The sequence below is a fragment of the Fukomys damarensis genome, unplaced genomic scaffold (genome assembly GCF_012274545.1).
Source record: "Fukomys damarensis isolate Sample0158 unplaced genomic scaffold, DMR_v1.0_HiC HiC_scaffold_39, whole genome shotgun sequence".
In the NCBI taxonomy this organism is placed as follows: Eukaryota; Metazoa; Chordata; class Mammalia; order Rodentia; family Bathyergidae; genus Fukomys; species Fukomys damarensis.
Genome location: NW_022900951.1, coordinates 56,395,096 through 56,406,103, shown reverse-complemented (window position 1 = coordinate 56,406,103; position 11,008 = coordinate 56,395,096). Strand labels below are relative to the sequence as shown.

The 11,008-nt window shown below is 48.1% G+C and overlaps 2 protein-coding genes across 2 annotated transcripts in view; one reads left to right on the top strand and one right to left on the bottom strand.

Moving 5' to 3' along the window:
* The first annotated feature begins 1,849 nt into the window (after positions 1–1,849).
* Cxcr3 (C-X-C motif chemokine receptor 3) lies at positions 1,850–5,862 on the top strand. The gene is made up of 3 exons (XM_010607956.3): positions 1,850–2,016; positions 2,119–2,208; positions 4,015–5,862. The coding sequence occupies exons 1-3, from the start codon at positions 2,008–2,010 to the stop codon at positions 5,098–5,100; spliced, it is 1,185 nt and encodes a 394-aa protein (XP_010606258.1). The 5' UTR covers positions 1,850–2,007; the 3' UTR covers positions 5,101–5,862.
* Positions 5,863–8,967: 3,105 nt separating this feature from the next.
* Gcna (germ cell nuclear acidic peptidase) overlaps positions 8,968–11,008 on the bottom strand; it is a 39,561-nt gene continuing 37,520 nt past the window's right edge. Inside the window, exons 10-11 of the mRNA XM_033760484.1 lie at positions 10,134–10,338; positions 8,968–9,653 (exon numbers count right to left, since the gene is read on the bottom strand). Coding sequence (XP_033616375.1) covers positions 9,536–9,653; positions 10,134–10,338 — 323 coding nt within the window. The 3' untranslated portion in view covers positions 8,968–9,535. The remainder of the gene's footprint in view (positions 9,654–10,133; positions 10,339–11,008) is intronic.

Here is an 11,008-nt window from a genome sequence, read left to right as displayed (position 1 = left end):
AAAGAAGTGGAACCAGGCCTGGAGTCTAGACAAGTTCAGTGTTTTTCCCTTTACATCACTGTCACCCAGGTCACCCCAGGCTGGTCTGTCAGGATCTGGTCCTGACACTGGATGTTGGGACTCAGCAAGGAAAATTCTCACATCTTTCCAAAGCTCCTGCCCTGACCTTCTTCTATGCATCCTTCCCAGCAAACTGGGAAGGTGGGGCTCATCATCCCTGTGTGATACACGAGACTGGAGCCCAGGAAGGAGACCAGGGACTCCCAGACCTTTACATTTCACATAGACCTGGAATATTCCAAAATCTGTTTGGAGGGCTCATATTGGATTGACAACTTCTGCCAGCACAAGATACGTCTGAAACAACTATTTTTTCTATCATTTCTTTCATAAAGCAAAGGTCCTTTTAATACCAAAAAGGGGATGAAGACAAGGTCCTGAGTTTGATCCCCACTACCAAAAAAAGAGGGGGGGGATGAACATAATTGTAAAGTAAGTCCTTTAAAACTAGCAAATATAGTTTTCTTGTGGTCATTTTTCTCATTTGCAGAAATCCAGTGACCTCAAACCTCTTCACAGACCAGAATGGAGAACCCATGGTCTTGGCTCCTGTCCCTTTCCCACCCCATAGTCAGCCCTTTCTGCATCCTACATCCCAACTGGCCTGGTGTGGGAAATTCTCCCAGTCCCCTCCATTTGCACAGTCCTCTGGGCCCTCAGTGCCCCCTGGCCTAAACTCTGCAGGTGACAGCTGTTTCAGAGCAAAGCAGTTAGATCTATCCACAAAAGGAGGAAAGGGGCCTTGCTGCTGTACAGGTCACGTGAATAAGCTGAAAACCGGCTAGTATTTGGGGAAGAGAAGGAATAAGGAAACTGCTTGGAGGAGGCAAGTTAGGGTCAGCCTTGCCCACTCAGAAGGAAAACAGGCCGATAGGGAGGGGAGTTGAGGGGAAGGGAAAGCTGTGGGAAGGCGGAAGAGGAATTGTTCCACACCGCTCACCTGGGAAGTGAATGATTTGATGTACTAACACCACCCCACAGCTATTCCATAAAATCAGGACTCCTCTCCAACCTTACTGTTTTTCTTCACACCACAGAGCAAATGCTACTGGGAATTTGTGATATCTCTAGTCTTAGCCTTAAATTTTGAGCACAAAGTTTTAGCCATACCCAAAACAATGTGGTGTTGCCATCGGCGGCGGTGGCCAGAATTTACATAAGGGGTGTCAAACTATCCACATCACTCTCGTGGATGCTCCCTGGTGATCTAGTGGTTAGGATTTGGCACTCTCACCACATCCCTCTTGTGGCAATGGCTTCTCTAGCTGCATTCATATTAAAAATGTGTAGTTTTACTTCATTTGATTTTTAGCGCTGTGCATTATCCGTTTATCCATTTAAAAGAAACATGTCAGACAGCTGTGGGCTCAGGCCCCACACTCACCCATACGTGCATGTCGGATGAAAGCCTTTCCCCCTTCTGAACCATTCGTGGGGACAGTCCACCCACCACCTCACAAGGGACTTGTGGACTAGGAATGAGGAAGTGTCGGAAAAGGACCTAAAGTGCCCTCTAGCACATAGCACATTCATTATTAACAGTTTCCTTTCTTTTCTTCCTGTTGATTAGCAGAGAGGGGCAGTGGCAAAGAACTAGAGTTAGGGTGAAGGACTTCTTCAAAATATTTTAACTTTTAAAGCAGGCTAATCTCCTTTACAGGCAACACATTTTGTGATTCAGTCTGTACAATCACACAAAGATTAACTCCAGTACAGAACTGAAGAGCACACCAGCTAACTCTTTAAGAATTAACCAGAAGGAGGAGCAATTCTTACCCCTGGCAGCAGGGCTGCCCTCATCGCCCCACTGCATGTCTTCCCCCTTAGATCTCTCTCATCAGAAGGACCTTCCCCAACCCAACCACCCCAACCCCTTCCCTACGGCTCAGTCTTTTTGGTCCCAGGCTCATCGCAACTCCTCCAGAAAGGTTTCACCCAGCTACCAGAATGGCTGAGGTAGGAACTCTGTGTCCTGGGCCTAGATAGATTTGTAGACCTTCCAGCCTCTGGAAGAGGCTGTGCCGAGAGCTGCATGAAACCTTCACTTCCTCTGTGCAGTGCAGTTTCCCAACCACAAGCACCAAGGCAGAAGGGCAAGCAGCACGCAACTCCAGCAACCAGAGTACCAGCGCAGCCATGGTCCTTGAGGTAAGTGCTGCTGCCCAGCCCCACCAGAGCACAGCTCAGAGTGGCCATTTCAGGGCTCTAGGGACAGGACTGGCCTAGTCCAGAGCCTGGGGGGTGGACCCGAAGGTTGATGGAGGAGCAGGTGAGAGTGGCAGGGGCTGTGATAGGAGCTCTAGATGGGGAATTGGGAATTGACTAGCTTGGCCACTGACCACATTCTGGCTTGGGCATCTCACTTGCCAAATGCAGGGAGGTTGGGGAGGTAGAAGTTCAACCTTGCCGACCTCTACGTCTCCCTTCAGTTCTGACTTGGAGCATCTGGTTTGAATTGGCACCAGGGAGGCTACAGCTCTGGGGTGGTTTAGGGAGGTCCTGAGGCAGTAAAGAAGATCCCTGCCAGCTCGGTGTGGCAGCGCATCTGCAGTCCCAGCTAGTAGAGAGACTGACACAGAAGGAGCCAGGTGTTTAAACCAGCCTGGAAAACAGAGGGAGACCCTGTCTCTAGAAGAAGGATGCCTGGACTACACAGTGAGCTCAGAGGCCAGCCTCGACTACATAGTGAGACCCTGACTAAAAAAAAAAAAAAAAAAAAAAAAAAAAAAAAAAAAAAAAAAAGAGGAGAAAGGAGAAAGAGGAGGAGGAAAGGGAGGAGGAGGAAGAAGAGGAGGGAAGGGAGGAGAAGGGGAAGAAAGAGGCTTTCTAGCCTGAGACATTTCTAGGTAAGTGGATGCACCATGACACCATATTAAGTGAAATAATTCAAATACACATATGTAAATACTGCAATGTGGTAAGGAAGGAAGGGACAAGAAAAAAGTGAAAATAGGAGGAAAAAATGGAAACAAAGCTTTTGTAATATAGAGGGGGAGGGAGTTGAGAGGAGGGGCAATGCGAAAAAAAAGAAGAGGCAGGATATATCATGTACAGGTGCAAATCCCCTGTGATGAATGCGATCTTCATTTATATCTAAAATGTACGGGTAAGTGTTGTGCCTCAACAAAGGATCATTAAAACAGGGAGAAGGCGATTAACACAGAGATTCTAAATGAAATCAACCTCTACAATAAAAGTATCAAGTTAATCACAAAAAGAAAAAGAAAGAAAGAAGAGGCCTTCTAGAGGCCCCTCAGTGGGCAGCTAAGTGGACATGCCTTTGTGTAGGGGATGGGAGAAGGAGCACAATGATTTGCAGAGATGCCCCTTGAGGGGCAGGAAGTTGGAGGCCCCAAACAAGAGCTAAGGAGGGAAGAAAAGAGCCAGCGATGGGAGATGCGACAGTGAGGAGACGCCTGAGCAGGCAGGTGGTTGAACTAGGTGTGGCTGCCCCGCCGCCCCCGTTGGCAAACCATGAAGGAAGATCAAAGGGAGAGAGAGGAGGCAGCTGGGAGGACTCTGTGCTCCAGAGGGGACTGTAGCCAGGCCCATGAGATGGCTTAGAAGAATGAAGAGAAACAGGTACCAGGCTGGACAGATAAACTTAAGGAAAGATAGCCCTGGAAGAAAGGTGTTGAGTTATAGGATCTAGCCCAGGTCTTGAGGCTTATCTTTTATTTTTTTTGGCGGGGGAGGGGGTTGAGACAGGGTTTCACTGTGTAGTTGAGACTGACCTGAAACTCACTGTGTAGCCCAGGCTGATCTCGAACTCACGGCGATTCTCCTGCCTCAGTCTCCTGAGTGCTGGGATTTAGGGGGCTTCTCGGGGCTTGTCTCACAAGAGGAACTGCTCAGCGAAATCCTCATCAAAGTCACAAGTCACAAAGGAGTGGGGGTGGCTGTGAGACCTTTACATAGCTCAGGCCTCCCTTACCTCTTCCTTCCCTCCTGCAGGTGAGTGAATGCCAAGTGCTAGATGCCTCAGACTTGGCCAGCTTCCTGGAAAACTCTAGCATTTCCTACGACTATGGAGAAAACAAGAATGACTCCTGCTGTGACACCCCACCTTGTCCACAGGACTTCAGCCAGAACTTCGACCGGGCCTTCCTTCCGGTCCTCTATAGCCTTCTCTTTGTGCTGGGGCTGCTGGGTAATGGTGTTGTGGCAGCTGTGCTGCTGAGCCAGCGGTCCGCCCTGAGCAGCACTGACACCTTCCTGCTCCACCTGGCCGTGGCTGACACACTGCTGGTGCTGACACTCCCGCTCTGGGCAGTGGATGCTGCTGTCCAGTGGGTCTTTGGCTCTGGCCTCTGCAAAGTGGCAGGCGCCCTATTCAACATCAATTTTTATGCCGGAGCCCTCCTGCTGGCCTGTATCAGCTTTGATCGCTACCTGAGCATAGTGCATGCCACCCAGCTCTACCGCCGGGGGCCCCCGACCCGCGTGGCCCTTACTTGTGTGGTTGTCTGGGGGCTCTGCCTACTGTTTGCCCTCCCGGACTTCATCTTCCTCTCAGCGCATCGTGATGACCGCCTCAATGCTACCCTCTGCCAGCACACCTTTCCGCGGTTTGGCCGCACAGCTCTGCGTGTGCTGCAGCTGGTGGCTGGTTTCCTACTGCCCTTGCTGGTCATGACCTACTGCTATGCCCGCATCCTGGCTGTGCTGCTGGTCTCCAGAGGGCAGCGGCGCCTGCGAGCCATGCGGCTAGTGGTAGTGGTAGTGGTGGCCTTTGCCCTCTGCTGGACCCCCTATCACCTAGTGATTATGGTAGACATCCTCATGGACCTGGGGGCCCTGGCTCGCAACTGTGGCCGAGAAAGCCATGTGGATGTGGCCAAGTCAGTCACCTCGGGCATGGGTTACATGCACTGCTGCCTCAATCCACTGCTCTATGCCTTTGTGGGAGTCAAGTTCCGAGAGCGTCTATGGACACTGCTCACACGTCTGGGCTGCCTTGCCCTCCAGCAGCAGCCATTGTCTTCCCGCAGAGATTCTTCCTGGTCTGAGACTACAGAGGCCTCTTATTCAGGCTTGTGAGACTAAGATGGGGGCTCCCCTTTGGCCCATGCAGTCCTCACCCACATTTCAGGTTCACTTCCTTCCTCACTGTTAGGCTGGCTTTGGCTATCCCCATAATCCAGCCCCTGGAGCTCCCTGGAGGCTCCAATACTGCCAGGTCTCCCAGAGAGCTGCCCTCCCTGTCCTGGGGACTGAGCCATTGCTGATCCCTAGCTGCCAAGACCTCTCCTACTACTTCAGAGGTAGATGCCTAGAGCCCCACTGCCCTTGTAATTCAGCAACTAAACTCGGCCTTTCCCATGTGCAGGGAGTATGAAGCCAACAGCATAGAGTGCTGCCCCATGGGGCTGCAGCCCAGGCCACCAGCTCAGCAACAACTGTGACTATGGTTCCCAAGACCCCTATATGTTTGCCTTTTATTTTTTATGTCTAAAATCCTGCTTAACACTTTTCAATAAACAAAATAATCAGACCAGGGTGTGTTAGTAGTTATCATTATGATCAGCCCTGACTAGACATGGGGATGTACTTCCTGCTTCTCCCTGCCTGGACCTGGGGCCTTGACCCTCTTCTGAATCACCTATTACCTGGTGGTACCGGTAGACACCTTCAGGGATTGCAGCAGCAGGGAGCTGTCAGGTAGCTGGCTACCTAGGCACTTCTGAGCATACTTTGGGGAAGGGATCACTAGAGGTGAATAAGACATGGTCCCTGAACCTAAGGTCAGGCCAGCAGGGAATATGTGACAATGTCACCAGTTAGTGTGGATTCTTAGCTGCACATAACATGGAAATCAGATAGAGGTTGGCTAGTTTCTGAGCTTGTTGACAACTATCACTGTTGTCCACTCTTCTTCAGGGCCCTGTAGAGGATGGTCCCAGTACAGTACCAGCTTTCAGGATGTTAACAATCAGCTGAGGGTTCTTGCCCAATTTGGACAGAAATCATGAATTAGTAAGTACAACTCCCTTGATGTTAGCAGCTCCAGGCTTTGAGTGCCAATGGCTCTTAGCTATTAGTGTTACAGCTCCAAGCTGAGTGCTAGCATCTCTGAGCAATTAGTATTACAACTCTTAAGTGTTCTAGCTCCTGGTAGCTCCCAACGACCTCACCTAGCAGCCAGAGCTCATAGGCCCCCTGCAGCTTTCTGGAACTCTTGCAGCAGCTTCTGGCACCTCTCTGGGGCTCTCCCACAGATCTCTGCAGGTCTTGGCTCTTCATTGCTCCACTGTCTTCTGGAGCTCTTCAGCAACCCCTCTGGCTGCTAAGCATTGTCAGGACCAATAGCCCTTCATGTTGCCAGCTATTAGTGCAAACCATTCAATCGCTCTACCTGACAAAAAAAGTCACAAGTAGGCAATAAGATCACCTGAGTGAAGCTTTACTAGGGTCTGTGCTCCAGCACAGGGGAAAGTGCACAGGTGAGAGCCACCTGGACTGACCTAAGGTAGGTGAGGGAATGCCACTTAGGAGCAGTCTGACCATGTGTGGTCTCTTGCATTTCACTGATCTATTTTGGGAATTTTCAAGTAGTAGGAGAGGGAGGCAAGGTCCTCTGGAGGTGGCAGGGCAGTGTCATCTGGGATAGGTCTGTGTCTGAAACCCTATTGCAGTCAAGGCAAATATCTCCCAGATGAGAGATTCGGCTGTTGGGTATCTAGGACAGCCTTCATTGTCACGGTGACAGCTTGGTGAAACTGTAGAAGCTGCTGCTTGACTGACAGCTCCCTGAAGTCACGACTGCAGCTGCTTTGAGTTTCCAGGTATGGCAGCAGTGCTGAACAAGGCCCAACAGGGTTTGGGGATTTTGGGGACAATAGCAGCTTTCGTCCTGTTAGACATGGTCCTCTAGCTAGTCCTGAGAGGCAGCTGTCACACCTGAGCAGCCCCAAGTAGGGAAGGGGCATCACAATTGTTGGGTAAGTCTTGGGCTCCAAAGCAAGCTAAGGCCTAGAGGGTGGTTGAGACAACCCCCAGAGATAGCAGGAAGATGCTGGAGCTAGTCGTCCCTGGCCACCCTCTGGGATCCTCAGAAATCATGCCTCCTCTGGCCATCAACGGGAAAAGGATAGTGTTGGGCATTTTCCTACCTCAGTAAGAACTAGCAGTACCAAGCAATCCATGACATGAGGCAAAGGAATGGAACATAGTAAATTCAGTGCTCATAGAATGAAGGCTGGAGCCATTTGTGAAACTTAAAGGTCAAGTGGTATTTCCAAGGGTAGAGTGAAAAGAGTATTTTCAGGCACCAGGGAGGGCAGTGACAAAGGTGGCAAGGCTAAAGTCAATCTTTCGTGTGTATGTGGTATTAGGGATTAAACCCAGAGTCTTCACACTGAGCTACAGCCCCAGCTCTTTTCTTATTTTTGACAGGATCTTGCTAAGTTGCCCAGGCCGGGCTCATATTTGTAATCCTCTTCAGCTTTCCAGAGTACTGGGATTACAGGTATGTGCTAACTATTCCTGGCTTCTTATGGGGGGAATCATAAGTAGCCCAGAGTGGCTAGAGTTAAGTGTTCAGGTAGGGGAAGGGTTGAAAATAAGGCCAAAAGGTAGCTTGGGATCACAGACCAGTCAGAAGGCTGTATGCTATTCAGGTAACATGAGAGCTGAGGGATGTTCTTTCTAGAGAAATGCCAGTGGTCTTAAAGAAAAGCAACAAGGCCAGATGACTTGCTGACAGTCATTAATTCACACATAGCCTACCTACAGGTGGGCTTTAGAGAGCATTTTTTCCATGGCTATCGCTGGGGTTGAAGTGAGTAGAGGAAATAACTGCAGCTTCTTGGAAGAGTACGTTGATAGGGCCACTGAGTTAAGGCAGAAGGTGAAAGTGTAGATCTACTGCACTGTCAGTTCTCCATCATGAATTCACATGACCCAGTTTGAAAGGGTAGCTGAGCGCTTGCTAAGACTACAGATATGTCCAGAGGCAGAGATTAGAGGGAAGAAATCCAAGCAGTTAGCTGAGGAAGCTCTTCCTAACCCTATATACATACATCTCCAATCACATCTAGCCTCATAGTTTAGGAGTTCTTCTGCAAGATGAAAGAAATTATCAGAATAACAGATCTTGCCTAATAAAACATCAATAATGCTAGACTAGTAAAGATTATTTGTGGCAGGCCAAAAAAATAGGCCTCCCTGTCATCCATACTCCAATACCCAAAGCTTGTAAATAGGTTAACTTACATGGCAGAGGGGAACTGAGCTTGCTAATTAGCTGAATTTAAGAAGATTCTCTATTGTGCTGGGCATGGTAATGCATACCTGTAATCCTAGTATTCAGTAGGCTGAGCCTGGAAGATTACCACAAGTTCAAGGCCAGCCTGGACTACATAGCGCGTTCAAGGCCAGCCTAGAGTACATATTGAGACCCTGTCTCAAAAAACAAAATGAACAAACAAAAGAAACAAAACAGGTTCTCCTGGATTATCTATGTGGATTTAATGTAATTATAAGGGTCTTTAAGAGTGAAAGAGGGAGGTAAAAGGGGAGAGAGAGTCAAAAAGAGATGCTGCTGCTGGCTTTGAAGATGGAAGAAGGGGCTATGAACCAAGGAATGTGGGTGGCCTCTAGAAGCTGGAAAAGATAAGGAGATGGATTCATCCCTAGAGCTTCCAGAAAGGAATGCAACCCTGTCAACACCTTGATTTTAGCCTAAGGTGACTCATCTCAGACTTCTGATCTCCAGAACTATACTATAATACATTTGTGTTATTTTAAGCCACTAGGTTTATGGTACTTTTTTGTGGCAGCCAAAGGAAATTAATACAATGCTGGTACCAGTCCACATCCTGGATATCACTGCTGAAGCCCTTATGAGCAGTCACAGAAATAAGAGAAAAACAATAAATAGCTTTGCTAATAAGTGAGATACAAAAATGACTATTTATTTTTCTGAACAAGTACGTGGCTCACACAGTTTCATTCAATGTCATCAGCAACTGAACTCCTGAAATATGTTTGTGTTATTTTGGTACCAGGGATTGAACTAAGTAAGGTCCTTGTGCTTGGGAGGTAGGTGGTGCCACCACTGAGCTAAATTCCCGGCCCTCAACTTGCAACTCTTGAAAACGCATTTGTTTTCCTGTTTTGTTCTATATGTTAAAACTATGCAGTAAAAGTAAGACACGAGGTAGATCAAAAGCCCTTCAGAGTATTCGCAAGGAAGGGTACAATAAAAGCTTTGTTTAAAACAATCATCATTAAAACAAATGTAAAAATCTATAAACTAAGATATTAATAACTTTACAGAAATGTTTCCACAACTTTCTTGTCAGTAAAGGACTCAGCTAACAGATATATGCTCTAAGACGATCTTAAGGAATTCTCTTCTGTTTACTGGCAATATAATCCCTGCTGAGCCTTTTTATCACGTCCCCATGGCTGATCCCTGCTGTCTCCTGTAACACCATTCTATAATTCTCCTGCACATATCTGCCAAACAGTCTCACATAGCGCTGATGGGGGTTCCATCTTTCCGAGTTAGCGGCAGCAAGACCAGAGGCCCCTTGCATACAGCACAGGTAATGTGTTCGGTCTTCAACGATCTGGTGTAGCGGCCAATCCTAGTGAGAAAAAGGACACCATACAACAAAGGAATCAGTCACCACAGTATCAGCTCTGAGATATTGGGTTTGGACACAAAGTGAGAGGTTTCTGTGTTAAGAGTTGGGCTCCAAGCAACAGGGGTCAGGCTGGCTCAAATTAATAAAGAGAACATGGAAAGAAATAGGGAGGTCATACCTATAATCCCATCATCTTGGGAGGCTGAGACAGGAGGATCACAAGTTTGAGCCTAGCTTGGGCAACTTAGCAATTTAGTGAGACTCTGTCTCAAATCAAAAGGAAAAGGGGGCAGGGGACGTAGCTCATTGTGAAGGCCCTAGGTTCAATCTCCAGTACCCCTCACCCAAAAATGAAAGACATAGAGAGGTTTACTTTTCAAGTCAGATAGCCACTGACTTACTCTTACAAAGACTGAAGAGTCACTTGGAGACTGAAATAAAAAGGTGATTAGGAAAAAAAAAGTCTGAGAAAAGCCTTACCTGGTTTTGCACTGCTTACATTCATAATAAATCTTGTAGTTAATTGCATAGCTATGGCAACGGGTGACCGAGGGCAGCTCTGGATGCACCTTGTTGGATTTGTTGGCATAGTACTGCCATGTATCACCATGAGAATCTCCAACACCATCAATCAGCCAGGAGGCTGCATGGCATATTTCATGGATCAAAGTATCTCGGAGTCGGTCTTGGAAGAGGAATGAGAAGAAACTGTGAGCACTAACACCGATTCTCTTCTGATCTGCTACCCAACAACCCTTGATTCTTACCTACAGCAGACACAAGGCATATTATAGAAGTATACGCAGACAAGCACCACCTTCCCAGAATTCTGAAAGTAAACCTTCTGCCTACTTCAACCTGATTTTGTTAATGGCAGACAGCCTTAGGTGAGCCGGTCTTTTCAGAGCATCTTCAACATGGTCATCTCTTTGTGGTGACACTGCTAGAAATCTATCTGGACAAGACGTGGTCTCTGCCCTCTAGGAATAGATGTGGATGGTTGGAATAGACAAGGATGGATGCTAGGGCTGTGGTGAGATGAGGATCTGAGCTGGGCCCTTCAGAACTGAATGGATTTGTAAAATTCAAAAGGCCACTGTGAGGCAGGTGAAAAATGGGAGCAAAGGTTTAGGCCAGGAAAGCAGTGGTACATTGTGAAGGCCAGTATGAAGAGGCCTACTTGGAGTGTGAATTAACATGGAGTAGCAAGAGACAAGGCCAGCCGGGCGTGGTGGCGCACACCTGTAATCCCAGCACTGGGGAGGCTGAGGCAGGAGGATTGCTGTGAGTTCAAGACCAGCCTGGGCTACATAGTGAGTTCCAGGTCAGTCTCAACTACATAGTGAGACCCTGTC